The sequence below is a fragment of the Gallinula chloropus genome (assembly GCF_964237585.1).
Source record: "Gallinula chloropus genome assembly, chromosome: 2".
NCBI lineage: Eukaryota > Metazoa > Chordata > Aves > Gruiformes > Rallidae > Gallinula > Gallinula chloropus.
The window spans coordinates 57433368-57457399 of record NC_140086.1 but is presented as its reverse complement, the minus strand read 5'-3'; the positions used below and the strand labels follow the sequence as shown (position 1 = coordinate 57457399).

Genomic DNA, 24032 nt, shown 5'->3' with positions numbered 1-24032 from the left:
AGAGGTTTCCCATCGGCGTGCTCTCCTGCGCTGGGGATGCGCTCAACACCCCTCCCAGGGCTGGAGCCTGCTGTGCGATAGGTAGTCCAGCACGGGCGGGCACAGATAACACACCCCTCACTTGTTTTGGGAACTTGATGTGCCAGCCTTGCTAGCTAACCACCTTCTGTGAAAGAGATGCACAAGACAGCCCAGGTTTCTGCGTTACAAGAGATGACGGAAAGCTGCTACGCTCAATCATCAGTAATTACTTCAGCCAGGAAAAGTGCACATAAGGACTCTGATCATAGCTGCACACAAACACTGTTCCAAGCCACTTACTACGGACTGCAGTTTCACACCACACATGGGAACCTACGCACCGTCCTCCTGGATGAGGACATTCAGTTCTCTGAGAGAGGGAGGAAGTGTCCTCTCAAGCTCTCAACCCGACCCTCCTGTTAGAAATGCAAGTTTAATGCCTGGAACTTCAGCCTTGAGTGTTTCCTAACCACTCCTCTCTGGATAGATTACATGCAAGTGGACTCAGTGTTCAGAGGTTTCCTTTTAAAATATTGCTAAATTTCTTGCCTCAGCGACACTCTGCATGATAATGAGGTATGCAGCCTAAAGACAGGGTGTATGAAAACATTTCTTTTTTATCAGCTTGAATTGCACTGAGCCATCTCATCCTACAACACAGTTCCTGACCCACCTTCCGTTCAACACCCATAAGTTCTCTGTACCTTTTTATTTCCCCACGCTTTACCTAGACTCAAAAGTAAACAAATCCCAAATTTTTGGTCTCTATTCATATCAAAGTCTGTCCAAAACTACTTTCTGCTGTTTTCCTATGTTTTCTACATCCTCAGCATGTTTCTGTGCAGCACCAACACCTGAACACAGTATTCCAGATGAGAGTGAAATGTTGATTAATGTAACAGCATCATAACATTTCACATCCTGTTTTTATTGATTTAAAATATTTTATCTGACCGCAACTATATTCCCTGAAGAGGTCTTCATTTGGCCCTTCACAGTGATGCTTTGGTCCTTTTCCTTAAATTACACAATTAATTAGGATCCAATAAACAGTATTAATAGCATATACTTTGCCCTCCAGTATGAATTACTTTGCATTAATCAAGATTGAATTTCATCCATCATTCTGTTGACTGCTGACTTCATTTGATTAAATCCTTCTGATACTCCTCTTCAGACTTCACTAACACACAACCAAACGTTTCATTATGTCCACCATTTTAAAGATATTCCACTCCAATTGTGGAATTATACTTGACTGACTAAAATCATCCCATTCTTCTGTCTCTAGTCATATTTTAGTGCAATTTGACTGTTTGTGTACCTACTTTAAAACTATTTAGCATATCCATTTCCTTGCTCTTAGATGTTGACATACAAGTGAAAAATTAAAGAGAAATTTATGAATATTGGACAGTATGTGCTAATGTCAATCTACAGAATAAAGCACATATTTTCTAAACTTTTTTTTTTTACTTCTCACTGTCAGCTTCTCATTGTACTTTTTGCAATGTAATACCAACTTTTCTAAGGTTATTACAGCTTAACATCTCTTTGCATGGTTTTCAACCACATAAAAATTTCACCTTCTTTAATTACCTCTGCAAAGTAGACGAACATCATTATCTCCATTTTATAAATAAAGAAATTAAGGAAGAAACCCAATAATGACTTCTTCAGGATTGTAAAGGAACTCTGTGGCAGTGGTACCAGGCAAACCTGGAGTTGATGGTGAGACTTAACTCACTGATCACCAAGTCTTCTGCTTCTCACATCATTTTCATCCTTTTAGTTTCCCAACATTATCAGGGAGTTTATTTTCCCCCTACATTATCTGGTAGGCTTGTAAAAGAGGGAACATAGTTTGAAACCTGTGTTTTATATATATATCCTGGAGGAGCACCCACAGCTGTCCATACTCACGGCCAGCTGACTGATCATCTACATTGTAATAGCCAATCAAAAGTGACAGGTATTCACAGTGAGAGCTACAGCTTATTACAAACAAAAGCCACATGCACCTTTCATCCTGCTAATTAAAACAAACAAGCCAGTACCTTTGGGGGGGTGGGGTGGGGGATGGTGGTTGGAGAAAGAGGGGGTTTGCAGCCTGACGACATCTAGCAAATCTTTGTGTGGTACAAACAGTAATTTCTTGAGGAATATCTGAATTTGCTGGAAAGAAGTCAAGATCATTCCCTGTTGAAACCGGTGAAAGGTTCTGCAGTACAGCATTAGCTGCATGCTCAGCACTAGCTGCAAAGCATTGAAAAGATTGGATATGTGAAGCAGCATGAGATGGGTGGCCAGGCTGAGGTACTGGAGTAGAATACAAGGCCACTGTGTCTGTTCTCCAGAAGACCACCACCTCTCCTCTGGGAAACATGGGGCGATGACCCTTACAACTGCTCTACAGTTAGTTTCTCAAAACAGATGGTTTATTCTGGACAGACAAGCTAAGTTTTGAAGCTAAACCCAATAAAAATACCTGAAGTTTAGTAGGAGATGAAGACCATGAACTATCCAAGAACTGAGATATTGATCCCTGCCACCACATACTGGGGTGTACCCATTCTTACAGAACCCCCTGTTTGAACAAAGACAACCCTAGCCTGTCCAGCCTTAGTCACACTCATTTGTTTATACACGCTTACATTCGTTATCTTGGACCACAAAAAAGAACATTCTAAGCCTTGGTAAAATATAAAAGAAAGGAAGATTGTTTTGGAGGACTGTGCTGCCAAGAACACAATAATATCACCCTCAGCCCCCACACATTTGTTATTGCATTCAGCACAAGTGCCGGATGAACATCTGCACTGTAAAAATTCATCCCATTAGCTCCTTCAGCTTGTTAGCATATTTTAATACTGTGATCACAGCTTTCTATTTCTATCAAGGTGCTACTAGGTGCCAGACTCAGTATTCACATAGTGCGTCATTATTATCTCTACACCCCCCAGGTCCTTAATCTGTCTTACTTTTATGAAGCTATTACACAGCAATACTGAAACAGAAGAAAGAAGAAGGAGAAATCTGAGAAGGAAAGAGGAAGCTACTGGTGTAGCAATACTGCTGGAAAGAAAAGTAGAGCTGTGATCTTATCATCTATGGTTGGACTAATGCTGGACTACACACACACACCTCTCTCTAGCCTCTTAGACTGTATCGTTAAGTTAGAGAAGTCATCAGGTGCATGCAAAATGCAATTAATTTAACAACTCACTCACCTGACCTGTTTTCCTTTAGCTCCTAACAGTGGCTTAGTATAAACAGTTGGTCAACTGCCTTGTTTGTTGTCTATAGAATGTGAAAAAATATTCTAGCCTTGACTAGATGATCTCCAGAGGTCCCTTCCAACCTCTATCATTCTGTGATTCGGTGATTTTAACCCTAAACCAGTTATGAGAAGAGTGGGTATTTTTAAACAAAGACAGAAACCCCAGTTTATGTTTTCACAGGAGCTGAGGTACAGCTCTTTCTATGATGCTGATATTTCTCTCCATGCTAACCAGTTTGTATTCCCTCCTTACACCTGCATAAGATGTGCATGTGATTAAACCAAAAGTGAGCATGAGCCTGACACAATATACACACAGATACTCCCACAGTATCCCATGCCTCTGTGATATAGTCACAGGTGACAACTGGGTGCAGCAGGCTTTGCATATACATTTGGGGTTTTTTTTTAAACATCCAAGCCAAATAGAAGCCTTTTTTCATCACCATATGAACTCGGTTCACTATTAAATATAGAGCTGTCACACGGTCCACAAATCCTGACCAAAAAAACCCAACCCCAACCCCACTCAGAAAAAAACCCAGTAAGCTTAGAAAAATTAAAAATATCTATTCCTCACAAAATAAGTGGAAAGTCCCAGGCAAACAGTCTTTCAGGTTGACATGAATTTAGCAGTTTCAAACTTGTGTCCTACATTCAAAATCCCCTTCCATGAAAAAAATGTGCTCAACATAGAAGAAAACAACCTGCCCACACTACACATCTACTGGTTAGTATAGGGTTGGTGGATCTTTGCTCATTCTTACACTCATGGAATGAGACATTTTCTCTTCACCTCAGCTCCTGCCCTTTCTAAATGCTGAATTCTGTCAGGGACAGAAGTCCTGGCCTCCTCATGCAAAACAGTGCAGCACTCCTCCAAGGAAGCAGGCTTCCTGGGAAAAGCATAACTGTTTATCTATGCTTATACTCTTTCACTTAGCATCAGCAACTGGCCAGTGCCAGAATCAATCCTGGGCTAGCTGGGCCTTTGATCTGAGTCAAGACGGCTGTTCCTATGAACTAATTTAGCTAGCTAACGTTATTCCAGTAAAGACCCATGTCTTAAGCCAAACTGGACCTTGTTATTGAAATGCTGTATTACATTCTACTAGCGTGGGTTCATTCCAAAAGGACCCATGCCCACGACCGGTCATGAGAGACCCCGTCTGATGCTTCCTTCTTCGGTTTTGTTTCTGTGTAACACAGAGTGACAAATGATGATATTTTCAGAGTGGGGGAGAAGGGGGAAAGCAACAATTAGCTCTTAATTGCCAAACTCTTCTGTATTAAGGGAGAGGTCTTTAAGCATATGCTTTAGTGAGGCAAGGACTAAGGCTTTTAATAGCACTACCATTCCATGGAAACCTTAAACCAGCCACGCATAGGCCACCACTGAACAGAGTCACTTGTACTGCCCTCTGCATTGTGCTGGCACAGGAGTTTGCACTGTAGAGCTGAGAACAGGCAGGTGTGACACCAGTCAAAGCAGAGGGGAAGTTTCCCCGGAGTTCATCAGAACCAGACCAAGTCTCCAACCCAATTCTTGTGTGGTTTCACAAACATTTGCACAGGAACTGTGAGGGAATAACCACAAGGAGCGACACTGGCTTACACCGGTTTCAAGCACTTGTAAAACTGTGGAGAAAACAGGGTTTCTCAGGCTGGAAAGTTTGAGAAAAACAGCTGCACATTAATGGCCAAAGCAGCATGTTTTGGTTAAACACTACATGGTATGGAAAAGTGTAATTTCTTACAAAATACAGACCATAGAGACTACTGAAAAGCATGGATTTCTTTGAGCACAAACATGATGCTTGTTACACATTAAGCTACATAGAAACTTCAGATTAAAATTTTTTTGTGTGCGTTTATTTATATCACAACACAGAAGCAAACTCCCAACTCACCTTCATCTCAGCTGCTACCTTAAAACAAAAGAAGATGGGACTGCTTAGGAAAGATTAACGTGGTTCATTTCATCAGGGAGATGAAGACTTTCTGGAGATAAAGGGTCAGATGTGCATCTGCAGAATGAAAAGGAATCAAACACCACAGTCTGCAGCATTCCTAGAGAAGGAAGGTCATCTGGTTTGACTCAATGTGCCTTTTGTGTGAGGGACTTTTTTAAAAAGTATTTTTTATTTTAAAAGAAGCTGCCTCAAAGCATGGTCTCTGAAACACTTTAAACTATATTAAAATTAAGGAATCTTCATACTACCTAAGGACCTGAACAGCTTTCAGTGCTGTACAGAAGAAATACTTCATGGCTGCTCCTCTAGGCTTACGTGAGCCAAGTGCAAACACGGTGCAAATGCAGTGCTCCTAATGAGCATTTACCCCCCGATAACCGACGTGAACTGAATGAGGTACAGGGACAGTGGTGGCTTTGAAATTCACACAGGAGGATTCCAGAACCGCATCTAAAACTTACAAGAGATTTAGCCAGGCAGCTCCAAGTGCGCTGCACAGTGTGGCCCCGGCGAATGGAAATGCAGGGAGGAAGGACAGCGATGAACAATACCTACTAGCAGGGACTGAGAAACTAAATCAACAAAAGTTGCTCAGTTCCACTCTGTATGATTTCTGATGTTGTGTTTGAGCACCTGGTAGTTGTACATGAAATGATGCCTGGAAAGAACTGTCTCACAGCTTATTCTCTTCCTCTCTCCAGGGGGAGAATTGTGCCTGTAGGATGATACAGTGCTGTGGCTTTTCTACTTGAGTTTTAGGCCTACATCGATTAAGCATTTTTGCTACCATGCACTTCTGGTGGAGGAAAATGTGAAAAAGGGTGCTCTCAGGGTCTGTGGGGGGCCACTTCCCTCCCTCAAAGTGGTCTGCAAGGAACTCCCATCTCCTGCAGAGCCAGGCATACCTGTAAGACACAAAGTCACATCATGCCTGGGACTGCTGCTCAGAGGTTTCCAGCCTCTCTCGGATACATAAAAAATCAGTCTTTGAATGAAGATTTTAATAAGCTGTACATTTTGAGCAGTTAAACTTCTCTTCTGCATAAGAAATGAGTAGCAGAAAAAAGAAATGGGAGAAAGTGAAAGTGTTACCAGGCAAAAACATACTAATCTGTGATGTTTATCATTAGATGAAGTTTCCTAAAAGCTAAGAGGAATTGAACGAGGGGTGAACACAATGTGCATGAAGAACAAACACAGTTCTAACAAATGTTGCTTCTAGATCTTGATTAAAGGTGATACAACTGCCTTACATACTTCAGGAATGAATAACAGAGCACTGAAATTGCCACATTTTCATCTGCAGGGCACTGTAAGCTTTTCTTTCTTTCCTTGTTAACTGTAAAAATATGATTAATGTTCAGCTGGAAACTTTGTGAAATGGAAATTCCTTACCAGGGGCCAAGTTCAGCCCTGTTTGTAAGCAGATGCAAATACCTGATGTTGTACCAGCACATTTCACGGTTGTTATTGGCTGTGGACCTGTGCGTCTGGCTTGTCCGAGTTGCTAACACTGTGAGGCTCCAGATGAAGAATGGGTAAACTCCAGCACTACTGAATTCCACTGCAGTTTTATTATGAAATTAATGGGACCAGCATTCTACTTCATTTATTAAACATCAGGAAATACAGCATTTTTTAAAAAATACATACAAAATACTAAAGGAAACCACAAAATTCACTTTAATGTCTTGCTTTGTTTCCTAATTTTCAAGCTCATAGTAATTGTGACCGTTCTGTGACGTGCTTCAAAAGATGAGATGATTTCAAAACAAAGCACAGAACCTGCTCATAGCACTTTAATAAACAAAGACTGCACTACAGGCTGAAAACCAACTGGATTTTCTAAATAAAAGCATTTATCTGGTATTCAGTTGTATGCACACAGAACTAAAATCCAGAGCACTGTGGTTTATCCTGTAATACAAAACCCAGAGATTCTCTTGCTTTGTAAAGAAGTTGGCATATGTATCAAATTAAGTTTTTTGTCAGAACTCCCCCAGTCAAAAAGTATTTATCACTCCGTCTGCATCAGAAATTTTTATTTCCTTATCATTAATTATGCTTAGTGCCACAGAAAGGATAAGTAACAGCATGAGAGATCACTAAATAGTGCAAGATTTGCCCTAGACTACGGGTCTCACCTGGCTTCTCCTTTCCAAACGGCGGGCAAGCTCACATAACCTCATCCTTACAGCCGGGGACGTACAGAGCCCCAGATAGGGAGAAGGGATGAAACCTTCGGAACAAGTGGCCCAAATCAAGGAAAAGTAAGCAATCAAATAAGAATTTTTGAGCCTATGCGGTGACTGAACCGATCGATAAATACAGGTGAGCGTGCAGTTTTATGCATGCGCCTTACGGCCAGATGATGGCTCTCCCAATCCACCCCCACCCGAGATCTATACTCCCAGCTAAATCACACCGCCGTCCCTGGGCAGATGCAGCTGAAATCAATAGCGTCGTAACACCATCCCTCTCCTTTCCCCCCTAAATCCCTGTAATAGCCGAGTTTGAGCTGAGATGGGTATTGACCGGCTCCCAGCACCGGCGGGGCCTCTCCTCCCGCCCGGTTGGGGCAGGATCAGCCCGGATCGCTATCTGATTAGAGGGGAGCACGTCCTGACTTTCCCCAGTCACTTAAGCCGGCGTCTCATTGCTTGTCCTTAGAGACCACAGCTCCACTCAGGCAGAGAGCGTCTAGACAGTATTCATGATCCATCTGTCTGGCACAGCCAGGCTGATGACAAACTCTATTAGACCCGAAACAATTTTTTTTTTATTTTTTTTTCCTTTTCCCCCTGCTCTTCCCTCCTCCCATCTCCCTTTTCCTCCGAGAAGCAGTAATCTGACACTGAAAATTACTATCATTGTTGCAATGCTCAAAATAGCAGTGCCAGACTTTCATTAACATCAACGCTAGACTGCTAAATATTTAAAGAAATGGATAAATTTCACCTGAAGTGGGACAGCCCGGCACACATGAAAGCAGAAGCACAATCAAAATGTAAATCTAAGCGCTTGTTTTTATCTGTGCAAATTCGGTGTCACAGTCAGAGGGGGATGCCAAAGGTCTCTTTAAACAAAATATTTTCCTTTGATTGAGCTTTTTGTTTTTAAAACAGAATCATTCTCCAACCCCCTGCAGATCCCTACAAGGCTGGGAGCTGACAGGAGTAGGTGGGGGTGGTGAAAGGGAGAGCTATATATTTGATTTGTTTGGGTTTTTTTACCTTGCAGAGGAAAATGAACTCCTACAGCAAACTCTTCTATGCCAAAACAGCCATGACACATCACCTCCATCAATGCTGACAACTTGAAATTTGATGTAGACATAATTTTCACATGACAAGAAGGATTTGTTCTCCCTTATTTTATTCTCCTTCAAATTCTCATGCATGTCAATATTTGTGTTTCATATGCCGGCGAACACGTAGGGATCACAGCAGAGATAAGCTACCTGTACTGCTTCCCACCGAACAACTGAAGAACCAAAACCTCCACCCCTGCAACCTTCCTCAATTAGACATGACTTTGGGTACTGCAGTCTGCACACAAGACGACAGGCAACGCTTCCCATTTCAAAATCTAATTTACTTTTAGTAGCAGGACAAAGCAGGCTGATCATTTGTTGTGAAACAAAGGGAAATGCTCGAGCAAATGAACTGTGTCCTGCTAGAAGCAGGCACATTGTTTCAATTCCTCCGAGTCCAAATTTTGCAGGTCACGTGGAGCAGCAAGCTGCTGCCAAGGCCAAGTCTGTAATGTTTAAAACCCCGTTCTTCCTCTCATTTTTCCTATCGCGGCTTTGTGCCGTCAAATACACCCTTGACCTCCAAGCAGTGTTAAAAGACCAGTCATCTCCATTATCCCAATCAATACGGCTTTACAGCTGTTGAAAATAAGAACAGTGAGCGGACCTACCGAAAGTCGACGCGGCCTACGTGGTACAAGGCTACCTGCAGGGAAAGGTGGGGTAACCTCGCAGTGGCCTCGCTGAGGAGGCAACGTACATTTGAACGTGCAAAACCAACCCCCTGCTGAAAATCCCAGTGGAAACCAAGCAAGCCTTTGTCTTAACACGTTTGGTTTAGAAACCCTGGTGTGTTATCTTCACCAAGCTGTACCTGCACGGCTGCAGACTCTAACACACACACACCCCCACCTCACAGCCAGCGCGGTTCTTCCCCCGCTGCCCTCCAATTCCTCCACGCTATACAGACTGAACTGCTCGTAGTGCAAGGGAGCTCTACCTACAAGTCAGCAGAGGAAAATTAATAAAACCAAAGAGCTGTGGAAGTAAACTCTTTTTTTGGTACTTTGCACATGTGAGACGTCTTCCTGAGGTCAGCAGCAACTGAATTAACGGCCTTCACACTGGAGCCAGGTAAGAACAGCAAGGAGAGCGGGAAGACCAAGTCTGGAAGATTTAATCTCCTCTAATAAAATGAGGTAGCATCTGCTATTATGCTGAGATCCTGGGAGCAGATCACCCACAAAAAATATCTTTCTATACCACTGCTCATGCAACTTAACTAAACTAAACAATAAGCTCCGAAGAGACATTCTGAATTTGGCTGCTGGCAAGAGCACAAATGAGAGATGCTTCAGTAGCCAAGGAAATATGGGCTACGGCTAACATGGCACATACTGCTTAAATAAACTGAAGCAGAACTTCCATATGAAAATTTATTTATTTAGACATCATTTGGGGTCAGTGTATATACTACTGTGAAATGAGATGAGGACTGTTTCTACCACAGGAGGATAGAAGGTTGGAATACAGTAAAAGAAAGGGATTCTTGGAAGAAGCAGCAGAAGGGAAGGCATACCACAGTAGTGCCAACATGCTCTGGATAAAGACAAAAGTATCTCAGGGAGAAACCAGCCACCCTGCCCAGATGCCAGCGCATGCTTCCTCGTGGCTCCTTTCAGCTGTGTCCTACCCATTCAAGAACTCTGCACAGATGAGAAGATGCAAGAACAGAGCTGATGTGTAACACAGACCAGAAAGAAATTCCTGCTTTAAAACCCCTCAAGTGTTTGTTTTGGTTTTTTTTAACACTCATTTCCCTCTTGTAGAGCTGTATTACCTTCTTGTCACTAATTAGAGGCCAATGAATATATGTATTTCTGTGTTGGAAGGTAACCTCGTCAGCTGGGCCATTTCAAGCGCGTATACTCTGGAGTATTCTGGTAGGGATCCCCATTAAAATCATTGAGCAAAAGCACACACAAATTCCTTAATTCAACATGTCATCCCTCTAAAGCCTGGGGAACTCACTTCAACAAGTATTCTACAAACATTTTTTCAATGCTGGAATAAGCCAGTATAAGCACCTGCCACATTCATAGCAACGCTCATTCCTATTACCAATTGCCCCTGATTTCTACCACATAACAGCCTGTCTAATAGCCAGAAGATGATAAATATCACTAATCCTCAATACTGTTTACAGTTGTCTTATTTTTCTGTCTGGCTTTGATCTTTTTTCTCTTTGTTTCACCATTAGGACCCCGTTTCACTGGGCTTTGGTTTTTTTATTTAGAACAGAAATCCCTCTATTTACCAGCGCTTGTCGCACAGTCCCCATTGCAATGCAGAAGCACAGTCACCCTCAATATCCCAAATGTGACAAATAGTGAATCCACTCTGCCACAAGGTAAGCAAAACGTTAAACACTTCTAAATGCCCCTACCAATAAATCCAGTATTTCCTCTACAAAATTCTCATTTGCAATGTTGTTATAAAAACAGCAAATACAGTTCTTAGAGGACTAAATAAGACTCTTTAACTAATTATTTCTCTTCACTGAGCACTGGGGAGGTCTGAAGTAGCAGGACTACTGGACACCGTACTTTAGAAGGAGTCAGAGAAAATGAACAATGATAATAGATTTAACGAAACATAATTCATATGAGGGAATTCGGTTTTATTTAAATCATTTTTTTTTCAAACATTCCCAGAGATCAACCGACAGATGAGGGTAACAGTCCTCTCATCTGTAAAAGGCTGATCTGAGAAGGAAACAAACAATTTTTCTCCACAACACATCTTATCTGGATAACCTTTACACCCATGAAGATGAGGAGGATGACCTGCCAGCCCACCACCTCCTCTCCCTTTCACACATGCCTGGCTTCACCTTCTCGACCTACTGCAACACCTGAAGGAGGGTCGTGGCTTAGGGGGAGACCCAAAAGTTCACAGATCCGGATCATGCAGGTAACAATTTCTAGAGTCCAGAGGCCTTTTCAGGAAGAGGCCAGCATGTGGTGCCAACACACTGCTGTGATTTCTGCACAACTGCCATAGGGATAAAGGGGTGCTGAAACACCACCTGTGCTCCAGTTGAAGGAGGCTTTCAGAGTTCCACATAGGATCTCCACCCAGGAACTCATAGAGTGCTGCCCTCACACCAGACATGTGCAGGGCCATCATCTGCAATGCCCCAACTGTTGCTTGTCACCAAAGTCCTTCCCTCCACCTGCTACCACAGTGGCTTTTATAGCTCCTTTGGGGCAAACAGTTGTGCTAGCATGGTCTAAGAGAAGAACAAGGTTTAAGAGAAGAGCTGTTCAGTATCCCAGTCAAAAAAACTCCTGTTTGAACTTTATAAAGATATATCTACAAGTTTTTCATGCACAAATAACAAGGCATAAGGGTTTTACAACTCAAAAGCCAAGGTTAGCATAAGTTCATGGGCAAATACATGTGTCATTTTGATATGAACCCATCACTAAAGCCTATGGCTAGTCCTGGGGCTTTGGAAATAGTTCCACTCCAAGAAACAAATCAACACAAAAATAATATGAAATAATATAAAAGCGTATGTAGGTCGTTATTATTTCAAAACTTGTGAAATCACTGCAGAGGTACCAAAGTGCCACAAATACACGATTTAAAAATATTTACAGTACAACATTTAGACACACATGCAATTGGAGGTTAGAGGGCAGAGAAGGAAAGGAGTGTATCCAACACCTGACTTCATCTGGTGATTCTGTCCTGCTTAATGGCACACACATTCACTACAAAAATCGCAGCTTCTAATGCTGCTAACAATTCCCATTGTTAATAACAACATAACTAATACAGGTAGTTACACTAAGCCATAGTCACAAACCAGAGAGGAAACAGCCTGCTGCGGGGGATATCAGTATTGGCAGAACAAAACCATCTGTAAAGCACTAAGTAATGTAACAGCACTTCTATTGTACCTGTAGACCAGAAACGTTATTGGAACATTTCTGCCCTATCCAGAATGCTGAATTGTCATTTAAAAATAAATTATTGCAGAACATACAAAACCAAAATTAAGGTTTGATTTCACCGAGGGCAAAGCACTGAGAGTGCAATTCGACTGACAGACTCTCAGTGAGATATTTAAGCACCAAAGAACAGCAACTAAAGGTATTTAAAATATATACCTAAAAAATCACAGCGACCTGCCAAGTGATGCTGATCTCAGCACTAATAAAATATAGTTGATAGACAGGAATGATGATTGCAAGGACTACGACTTCCTTAATAGTCATCCCAGTATATAAAGACTGTCACACAGTCACAAAAAGCATAAAATATTTTTTAGAACCTTGGTAAACAAATTATTTCATCTTTTATATATTACGCTTCCTTTCTCAGAAGCCACATATGATCCATATGATTACCTCAATATCTGCAGCACAAACTTCCCTTGCATAACTACAACTTCCTAGGTTTAGAAACCTGGAGAAAGCGTGTTTCAAATCACTGCTGGCTCAGAGAAAAAAGGTATTTATTTCCTCCGTCTTTCCCCCTCCCCTCGGATATTGTACTGCAGACTAAGTTTCTGAACAGACTGAATTCTGAGGTGAACAGACATATTCAACGTATATATATACACACATGCACTCAAGGAGTCGGTACTTACAGCTAAAGATGCCTGGAGGTGGATGCTCTGTTACAAGCAGGCAGTTCTCTTCATCACTGTTATCCCCACAGTCATTCTGTTGGTTACAAATCAATGAACCAAGATACAAGCATTTACCACTGGCGCAGGTGAATTTGCACTCTGAAAGGCAAAAGAGAAATGGAAATAAGAATTTTTGAGGAAACTGATGCTTACCTCCTTCAGTGCTGGAATGGCTGGCATTAAAGGCAATCTTTTCCAAGTAGATGCTATCATGGTGGAGGGGTCTTTGGCACTTTATCACCAAAATAAATAATACAGTATTTGTAAGTGTTGCACATACAAATATATATGTGACACGTTCCAGATCACCATGATCAATCCACTAGCAAACAATGTTTGCCATTTGGGAAAACTCAACTTCTTAAAAAATCAGTAGTAGTTCACCTGGAGTACAGTTCACTTTGGACAGAGACATTGTTCTCATACGTGTTTGTGTGGCACCTCGCATATTTGGTGCAAGACAGAGCTATGAATAACAATAACAACTGTCTCACCTTAAAAAAACATCTTGCATAATGTAAACCAGCATCAGCTGTAAGGCAATAGTGTAGTTTATAACCAGGAACAATCCTGTCCAGACACAAGACAATTATTCCTTAACTACCTTCCCAAAGCCAATTTGCCAGTCTCCCAACTAATTACAATCAAGCACTCAGTCTGCATCTAGAACTCCCACATGCCAGTTCGCTTTACACTGTCAGTAAACTTCCAAAACCTCTAGGAAGTGCCTGGACTCTATACACAGGCATGCTGTGTTTTTTACACTTTCATTACAAAGAAATTAACGTTTTCCCCTAAATAGTTGTGAGAACAATCCCTGTGAGGCCAAGTATTTCAACAAAAACGTTGGTACTTCAGTTCCTTCTTCTCTCCCTTTCTTTGCAGAAGGATGCAGGCTGGCTAACTAATCCCGTGGATGACAGCTCATGAGACTGATACCTAGCTCTTAAAAAAAAAAAAAGGTAAGGAAAAACTCTTTACCTCATCTCCCATTCAAATTTTACACTGACAGGAGAGCTGCACAGTCATCCCTTCAGACAGGGATGACATTACCTCCATCCTTGGCCTTTTATTACTGGTAAAGATTCCATAAGTGCTAACCCGTGGTAGCTTTTTATAGGAGTTACAGTGCAGTGCCTTGTCACCTTGAATGGCTTTTTTCTTTAATTTTCAGAGCCCAGTCAGACTGGGCTTCAGTCTGGCTTGTCTTCTGTCTAGAGCTGTAACACCTCAGTAAATAAGGCGCTATGTACTAAGGATGTCTACTATGGTTGATAATTAAAATTCCATTGCCCTTCTGCTAAACTAATCATTTAAATGCTACTTCCAGAAACAAAGCTCTATAGTAAGCATCTGAGATGTAATTAAGGAATGTTCAGAAGAATATACATGCAATTATAAAAAGCTTTCTCACTAGGCTTGTTCCAAAGTTAAATATACTACATACACATATAGAATGGAGGACGTATTATATCTAGACAAATTATAATTTAATGATTACACTTCCAGCATGCTGACAAGCTCTGGAGATTCTCATTCACAAGCAAAGGCCAAGTAGACACAATTAAAAACAAGAAACACTCCCAAGTAGTTTATTAAACTAGTGCCACTCCCTGAACTAGTGTTTCCCTACGGCTGCAGTTCGGCTTGGCTGATTCTGCTTAAGAGGGATGATCCCTGGTCCTTCCCAGCAAAGAAGACAGCATTTGTTCTTCAACAGTGTCAACAAGTGACTTTCCTTTAATCTCCACGGCACTTGGACTTCCTCTGAACTGAGACAACAAGACCTGCAATGCTAAAAAGGCCCTAGAATAGTTACTGAGGCGTGATGCTTATTCACACGTATCCTTACGTGTAACACAGGCACAGTGAAAGTGAAGGAGGGGGAAAATAAATTGGGAAAGTCAACAAAATAATTTCTCTTAGCAAGTTTGCTTTGTAGGTAAAAGGGATTTGCAGGCTTCGCTCTGAACGCTTTTCATCAAGAGTTCTAATGGTATTTTGGTACACGGACCAGCAAAAACCTACAGCTGTGAAAATATAATGCCTCGACATGTGGAACATATAAAATGCCACTTAGGAATATAAATAAAAGCCATCAGATACTATGAAAGAAAAAAAACCCAGTATTTCCTGCAGAAAAAAATCTATCCTTCTATTCCACTTGGTCAAACTGCTTTTAAAAATCAGCGAATATTCGCCTAAATAATGTCTTCAAGATTTAATTTTTTTCCCAACCCTGCAGCACTTGAACTACTCAAACTGCACAGTAAAATATTGTACAAAGTATTTTTCCCTGTTCCTTTGTCTACATGTCCTTCTCTGCTACAACCAAGAACTGACGAGGCATTTAAGGGCTGAGTTTTTCTGTTTTGAGTATACAGTATATTAAAAATAAAAGTATAACTAGAGTAAGCCCTTGAAACCTAAGGAACTAAGGAGGTCATTAACAGTTACTTTTGGAAAGGAGACTTAAAAGATCAGTCTCAGTATTAACAGTCTTGGTAATTAAACACTTTAGGACTCATTTCTGTAACTTCATGAAGTAAGAAACTGTAACAAAACAAAAAAAAAGGACAAGTCTGCCTTGGAAGATCAGAAAAGTTGGCTTGAAAGGGTTCAAACTTTCCAGGTATCTTAAATGAGCAATGTAACACAGGGTGAAATTAGAGTGGTAAAGGACATACTGCTTCTATTCGAAAGACAAATATCAAACGCAAATGTTGCTCGAAGTTACAGCATTTGGCATGTTACTTTGGCCCCAGTATTTAATTCTTTCCTGTGTCTTTGTGTTGAGTCCTACTGCACTTTCTATGCTTCCCCCATGGCTGCTACAAAGTGCTCAAGCGAGATGTCAACTCAAAAGCAATTAAAGCTAAGAACTTTGGGTTTCTGTTTGCCACCAGATTACACAGTTTTCAGACAAAAGACCAAATGAAGCATTAAATTTTTAGTAGTTCTATTAAAGTCTTAAAGTTCTGGGGTTTTAACTAACATTACCATAAGAGGACTAACCAGAATAAAGAATTTGTGCTTTAAGCCTGGGTTTTTTTGTCCTCGTTAATGGACCACATTGAAAATTGAATTCAAAAGACCAATCAACTTTTCTTGTAAAATTTTATGGCTACTTCCTCCCTCCCTCAGATCAGATATGTGCACATTGCCACTGTCAAGGTGAATTAAAAAGAAAAAAAAAGTCATCAGGCCTCTTGTTCCCTGCTGATGTGCCCACATTGACTGGAAGACTGATCACAATACCACAGGAATTCTGTGTTGATTTTAAAAAGCTCTATGCTGCCCAAGTCATCTTGCCTTGTGATGTCCCACTAAATCTCTCTGCCAAGAAAGCAGTCATCTTGTACTGGGCCTGGCTGAGGTGGAGTCAACTTTCTTTTTAACAGCCTCTGTGGTGCTTTGGTTTAGATTTGTGACCAATGTAGTGTTGATAACACACCAGCATTTGGCTACTGCTGAGTGGTGCCTGCACAGCATCCAGGCTTTCATTTCTTCTCACTCTGCTACTCCCAGGGACTAGGCAGGAGGAAGGCAAGAGGCTGGGAGAGGACTTGGCCAGGACATCTGACCACAACTGATCAAAAGATCCTCCATGACACACAGCACTGTGCTCAGCAATAAAAACCAAGAGGTCGTCTTCCTATTGCTCAGAGCCTGGCTGGTCATTGATCTGCTTGCAGGAGGTGGTGATTGACTGCCTTTGCATTACTTATTTCCCCTCTTACCTTCACTTACTGAACTGTCTTTTGGCTGTTACTCTTCCTATTGTCTCCCCTTCCTGTGGGGTGGGAAGGGGTGGTGAGCAAGCGGCTGTGCAGGGGCTTAGCTGCTGTCCAGGATCAACCCACAACACACACATCTGCAAAAGTAATTTCTAAATCTAGCAGAATTTAATATCCAATGGAGGACGTGAAAGCGCAAAACTTGGCCTGCATAATCATGTTCTGTTAAAGTCTGAAGGAAATACTCAGAAGAAAAACACATGGATGGGACAAATCAATTAATCAGATTATTCAAAGAAAATATAGCTACTTCTGAACACAGAACATCAGGTACCTGCAAACTGTAAATGAAAATTCAGTACCTTGAAGTGGTTTGCATAGTAAGTGCATTTAAACAGCACATGCTTTTACTAAATCAGAAGAGAACCCTTCCTTGTAAAGCAAGGTGGATCAAAGTCAGGAGATAGTCAAAAGCAAATATTAGTGTCATCAAACTGAAAGCTGGTAAATAAACCTGCAGAGGTCTGTACCAAAATACTACGAGTGACCTCAAAGCACTCAGTCAGGGAGATCCAGACCAGTCCAGACTAGATCAATGTGCCTAATGACACACCAGAGAGCCCTTTTCAGTATAAACTCTTGTACTTGACTTGTCTAGACAAGAAGAGGGGGGAAAAACTCCTGTTCTGAAAACAAGCCAGCATGATCCTTCTTTCATGAATAATGTTTCAAAGCTAGGCAGTTTTCCTCTTGTTTCCAAGGAGCAATTAGTGAAACATCAGTAGATTGGTCAGCAAGACTCCAACTAGAGCTAAACCTGAAGCAAGATGACAGCCACAGGAGGTTGAAAAAAACCAGTCCTTCTTACAGTTATGTCTTACTGTGTTTGTAATTATGTCTACAGCACAATTTTATAATTTATCTTTCTGATATACTCATTCTTCAATGTAAAGTTTTAATAAACATACTTCCAAGTAGAACTAGACTACCTTGGGAGGGGAAAGAAAGGAATACAAAGAATGCTATTATGAACTTTTTCTGGTTTTATAAACTGTATGCAAGTAGTAAAAATGAGCATATTGTTCACATGCTCAACGTAGATGCTCATACATATAAACTCTCTACATACAAATACCCACTAATACATAACTGCTTTTCAAATCATTAGTTGAAGGCTATGTTTCAGTTGCAGCAGCAAAAGATGGCTTTGCTTTGTGATACAAAAAACTCCTCTGATCAGAGTTGGGTTTTTATTTAGTGACATGCAAGAATCTGCTGTATTGGGTAGGCTTATTTTTACACTTTCTGAGCCTACCCAACAAGATTATATTATCCTTGCATTCAACCTAATTCTTTTAGACTTCATTTACACTTGACTTCATCCATATGAACAGCATTCCCATTGTTTTGTCATCCCGCTTACTGTAGGGCATTTTTAATTATAGCTAAGTGCTGTTTGTTTTTGTAATCTAAGTCCAACCACAGGCCAAGGGAAAAAAAAATAAGCAGCAACGAAGTGTCATACTGAAAAAATATGGTAGTTTAGGCCACTGTTACGATGCATGTCACAGCTACTTATTTAACAGGTCTGAGATGATTATCTGACCCAGAGGCAGAGTTCTATTCCATCCATTCGAATAAAAAAACTAAAAGAACTATAGACACAGCCAGTGATCTCAAATCATGGTGGCTAAACTGTAGTAACACGGTTCAAATGCACAAAATGAAAACCTAAATGATGTCTGTGACACTCTCCCACAACCCAGCAAACCGGTAGCAGCCCGGGCAGGGCAGCCAGCGGAGGGCGATTAAAGACCCTGCTGGCCTCACGTAAGAAGAAGGCGAAAATCTCTTTGCCTCGGGGTGGATCTAGATCTCCAGAATAAAGGCCCTAATTTCTAACTTCTTACGTAAAGGCTCCCGTTTTAAGTATGTCATCATACTACTGCTCATATTGCACCACACAAAACAGCCTGAAAGAAAATGTGTTTAAAGGGCATCATCACCTGTAATAAGAGGCAGAAGTAGTAAACTGGGGAGGGTGGGAGGAAGCGCACTTCGCTAGAGAGTAAAGAAGTATAAACCACAAACACCCAAGTCAGTACAATAAAACCCTGTTGAACTTCTGATAAACATCTGTCTGTGTATTATTTTTAATATTATAGATTGTAGTTTTATAATGGGAAGTAAATCATAAATAGAAGGCAATGTACACAGGGAACATGTTTATTTGGGAAAAAGCTTGGTTAATAAGGAAGATGGCAGGCTGCCACGCGGCTTAATAAACCTCTGTTGGGGCAGGAAAGGGAGGGGAAAAATAGGTCTTTATAAAACAAAAAAAAAACCCCACTTCATAAGAAGAATACCAAGCAGAATACCAGCAAAAATGAAAGCGGATCAGCTTATGTAGAGTAAGAAGCAGAGCTGTAAGCCACAGTCAAATGCCTGTCCTCACTGCCCACAGCCTTGCGCCGGACAGGCAAGTCGGTGCTCAGAGCCACGCCACGTGGAGACTGAGGCCTTCCCTGCTCAGCAGAGATTATGGCCTTAAAACCAGACTGATTGAAAGAAGATTGCTACCAGTTCAAAACCAGTCTCATTTGCTGAGCTGCTACCCTCTTGCAGCCCCCCATGCTCACTTGCTTATCCAGCAATTATCTTTTCATCTTCTTAAAGCAAAGCCTGAAGCTATGCCCTTTAACTAGTTATTATTTATGCCAGCAGCTACAAGGGGCAAGCACAATATTCTTATGTACAGGTAGTGAAATCTACTATGCGGTTCACCAGTTCAAAGTGTGAGGACATTTCACTAAGCTTACCTTAATTAACAGCCTGGATGGAATCACACCAGAAACCATGGGGACAACCGAAAGACCTTTCTTTTGAGATTTGTCTGTGAGTTGGTTTTGGTCTGTGATCTTTCTTCCTCGGATATACCTGTCTCCAGTGTGAAAAGAAATGAGAGGGCCTCTCCCTGGAGTCCTTAGGAGCACTATGAGAAGACTTTTCTTCAACACTGGAAAACTTTTGGCATCTAGACTAAATTCGAGACTGGCTGTCACTCAGCCATCACCCTGCCTGAGCCTCCACAGCCTCGCAGCAGGAACCAGCAGCTCCCCTGAGCAGGTCTCTTCAAGAACAAAGGAGCCAACAATTCCCATTACAGCACCCATCTCAAAACAGACAAGCCTCTTCAATGTGACCTTGAAGGTGACCTTGAAGACAATCAGGCTCATCTAAACAGCCAGTTATGCCACCACAAGCAAAGGCAAATAAAGGAAAAGTTCTTTTATTGCCACCTTCACAGACAATCTTTTCTGGTTTATTTATCACTTCTTTTTCTGTAAAACAGCAAGGCAGTACCAGAGTACAGGTTTGTATTTACTGCCCTTCTACCCACTTGTTGGGTTACCCTGACCTGGCAATGAGCTGCCCATTTATGCCTCCCACACCATTCAAATGCCAGAGCCTCTCAACAAGACTTGAAAATTGCATCCCGGGCTCCACGCTCACGTGAAGTCTCCTCTACATCCTCAACAAAGCAGCCTGACACCTTCTCTGGCCACAAAGCTTCCACGAAAACATTCTACCCAGCATCACATGCCCTGTGCTCTCCTGCTGTGGGACTTGGGTCAGTGCCAACAACTCAAGCCAAGTCAGGGTCTTGACTTTGACCCGTGAGTGAGGTGCTTGGGTCAGAGCCTGCAGAAAGTAGGACACACAGCACCAGGGCAGACATGCACAGCTGCCAAGGTGGCAGATAAGGAACACCTTCACTCCGGCTCCTGAGAGGGAACCACCTACAAGGGATGGGTTTACATCAGCCATAAGAAGGCCTCGTGTTTCTCCCAGTTTAATGCAGTAGCAAAGCAGGGCCACCTCCTGGCCTGTCACATCACCCCAGGGTGGTAGCTGATGCCTGGGGCTCCCCTGGTGCTCGCTACTGCCCTGCTGAAGGCTGGGGCAGTGGGACAGGCCATGGCTGCCAGGCCTTGCCCTGACGGACCCCAAGGGAGCCCCTAACCTCCCCAACATTTCTGTATGTACTGGCAGAGTTTGCTAATCAAGTATGGGGAAGGCGCATTGGTGACTCAGCTAATGACACTCTCGTTTTCAGTTGTGAAATTACATGAGGAGACGATTAAAAATACATTAAATATGTACCTTATAATTTTTGTCAAGTACAGTGTCATTATCGCGGGCAAGTGCAGATGAGAAGTAAAGGGTATGTGCAAATGAGATTTTCTTAACGTCTAGTTCTCCTTAATCATAATTCAAAGAATTCCTGAATTATGGTAAATATTTTAAAATTATGTTAGTTGGTTTTAATCTTAGGAAATCTTTAATAATCACAAGCAGTGTCACTTACCAAGTTTGTAGAGTGCTGCATACGTAAAAGAATATGAAATAAAAAATCATGCTACTGTAGCAGCTTCTTGGTTTTTTTTTTCCTTTGGAATATTGTTTGCATAGCAAATAGCTCGAGACTGGCTCATTTTATCAGGTAACATCACAACCTTTGATTCCAGTGAAATATAGACTAAACCACGTCACTTCACAGATGCACTGCTAAATTTTGGTTGCAGTTCTAAAAAAGAGCCCAGATGAGGACACAGTAGTTACTGCAACACCCAAGGACTATCCAGGGCTTGGGGAAAGGGGATGATTGGTGGGAAAAAGGACTGTCTTTATGTTCTCTGTTATTAGATTAGGTCAGATTACTTAAGACTGTGACCTCTGTAAGGGAGGAACTGTTTTCAGTTAGCTCTCCTAGGAGGTACTGAAATACCGAATAAATACCATTCACATCTGCAATCGGGTAATGTTACTGAAGCAAGGAGGGGTCTGAGAGTACACCCGAAAACTTGACTTTCCACGCAAGTAACATACAATGAAGGCAAGAGTATACCCTGTTTCGGGTGGCTGTTCAGAAAATGTCAACCTAATACTGATGACAGTATTTTTTACGTATCTTCCTACGCAAACTGTGCAGAAAATCTAAGAGAAATGAATGTATTTACTATCTGTCAAGATGCAGTACAGCTACAGAGCTTCTGCTGTAATGTGAATTCCAGATTTTAATGGACAAGAGAGTTCTCCTTTCATTTCTTAATGGCATTTCAGTGGTGCAATGCACGCTAATGTGAGAAGTGACAAGCGTTTTTTAACATCTGTAACATGTTCTCCAGTCCACATCTGTAGAGATTTGCATGTTCCTGTAGTAAATACCTTGTCACTGTCAGGCTTTGTACTTTAAAAGAGATTTCATTTTAAGTCCAGTTATCTAAAAAGTGTCTAATTCAGATCACTATGCCTCAGTGTCCCCGTAACAAAAATATAAGCAATACAATACATAGAGTAGAACCAAACAGACCGCTCTCGATGGCTTGCATTGTACAGCACAGACAATATTTTTTACAAACTAGTACTGTCTTGTATCAATTGTTATTTAATTCTTCAATGCTTATTCAGTTCCATCTAAAAAAAATGAGTCACACATTTTTATTCACCTCAGTAGCTTTCCCAGAAGGCTGGGGTTTTATGGCTAAACCTTTTAAAAAAATAAACAAAACAAACTTTTTCCTGTTAGAAAATTCCTCTCTTTAACCCCTTGCCTTCTCCTCCAGTCAATTTCCATGCACAGTCTCTCCCAAACAGGTATTACAAATGCATACATGCAGCCTCCCACCTACATGCATTTCCAGATAGTGGAGCTGGCAGTCCCTTAGCCTGCGTAACATTTTCTGCTATAAATGTCTTGGAGAATCCCTCCCGTGTTTGCTGCGTGCAGCAGGTCTGTGACGCTGAGCAGGAAGAACACCCTTGGGCTACAGAAGTGTCTTTTTCTTTGTCCCAGGAAATTATCTTCTGCTTTTATGGAAATAAAAACTGTTTTTTAAATAAACAAATAAACAATCTGGTTATCTTTCCATTGTCTGTGTCAGGAGAGTCTCTGGCAACACTTCAAAATAACTAGAAGGCACTGTGAGGCTCCAGTAATACCACTGCCAGAGCAACAGCCCAAACCATACTGGGACAGCCACTGAAAAGGCAGACTGACTGTGGTGGGGAAAAGGGATGAGCTCTGCTCCCCCCCAAACTTTCACACAAGATTTCCATTTCAATTCAATGTATCCCTGATGCCAGGTTACACTACCGGCAGACACCTCACTCTTGCCTGTGAGCACTCCCAACGTCCAGCACACGGGACAGACGGACCAGAGGGAAGAAATGTGAACGCAGAGCAAAAAGTCAAGATTTTCTAACTTGACAGTGTCTCATTTAGCAACCTAAGCAGCATAATTTCAATAAAGATTCTTTCAGGCTCGAATGATTCAATTTCATTTAAGCATCAGCAATGTATTTGACCATATAACAGCTACTTAACAAAGATTATTTCATCATTTCCCTGGCCAAAGTGCTTACGAAGTAGACAATGCAGAGAACACTGATACAGGCACCCTGAAGAAATCACTACTGTATAAATCTTTCTGTATCATTTAAGAAGAGTGTGTTCAGGACAGTACACGCCTGGCTGTGAACAGGAACATGCTATTAACACGACGGCAGATGGTGCTGAGTCTATCCATGCACCATATTGGGAAACTTTACTGCACAGAAAACAGAAAGAAACAGCTCCCTCCCTGCTGAGGGGGGAAGGATGGTGCCAGGGCACCCAGGTGTGATGGCAATGGCTTCATTTCACAGCTGGCATCTCCACATCTGGCTTGGGTGGAGCTGCACAGCCTGGCACCCTGCTGGTACAGCTGGCTTTGAGAAGTTAGCCATCCTCACCCTTTCCTAAAAACTGCACTGCAGAAGGAGCACCACCTAGTTTGCACCAGAGGCTGGGTCCCCACTATACCAGCACACCAGAGGGAATGCCAGCCTGTCACACACATGTACATGTGTGCCCTGGGCTTGGGGGACCACTGATGGGTGAAGCTGACTTTACTCACAAAACAGGCATGGCGTTGGAAAGCCGAACAGTATTTGATCCGCAAGCCACACCCCAAAATCTGACACATTAGCTCAAGCCCAGGGCTCTTCTGGACATTATTTCTGT

At 41.8% G+C, this 24032-nt stretch overlaps 1 protein-coding gene across 1 annotated transcript in view; it reads right to left on the bottom strand.

The window, feature by feature from the left end:
• The window catches only part of LDLRAD4 (low density lipoprotein receptor class A domain containing 4), a 176668-nt gene that overhangs the window by 128860 nt on the left and 23776 nt on the right, over positions 1-24032 (bottom strand). Inside the window, exon 2 of the mRNA XM_084280592.1 lies at positions 13188-13328. Coding sequence (XP_084136718.1) covers positions 13188-13328 — 141 coding nt within the window. The remainder of the gene's footprint in view (positions 1-13187; positions 13329-24032) is intronic.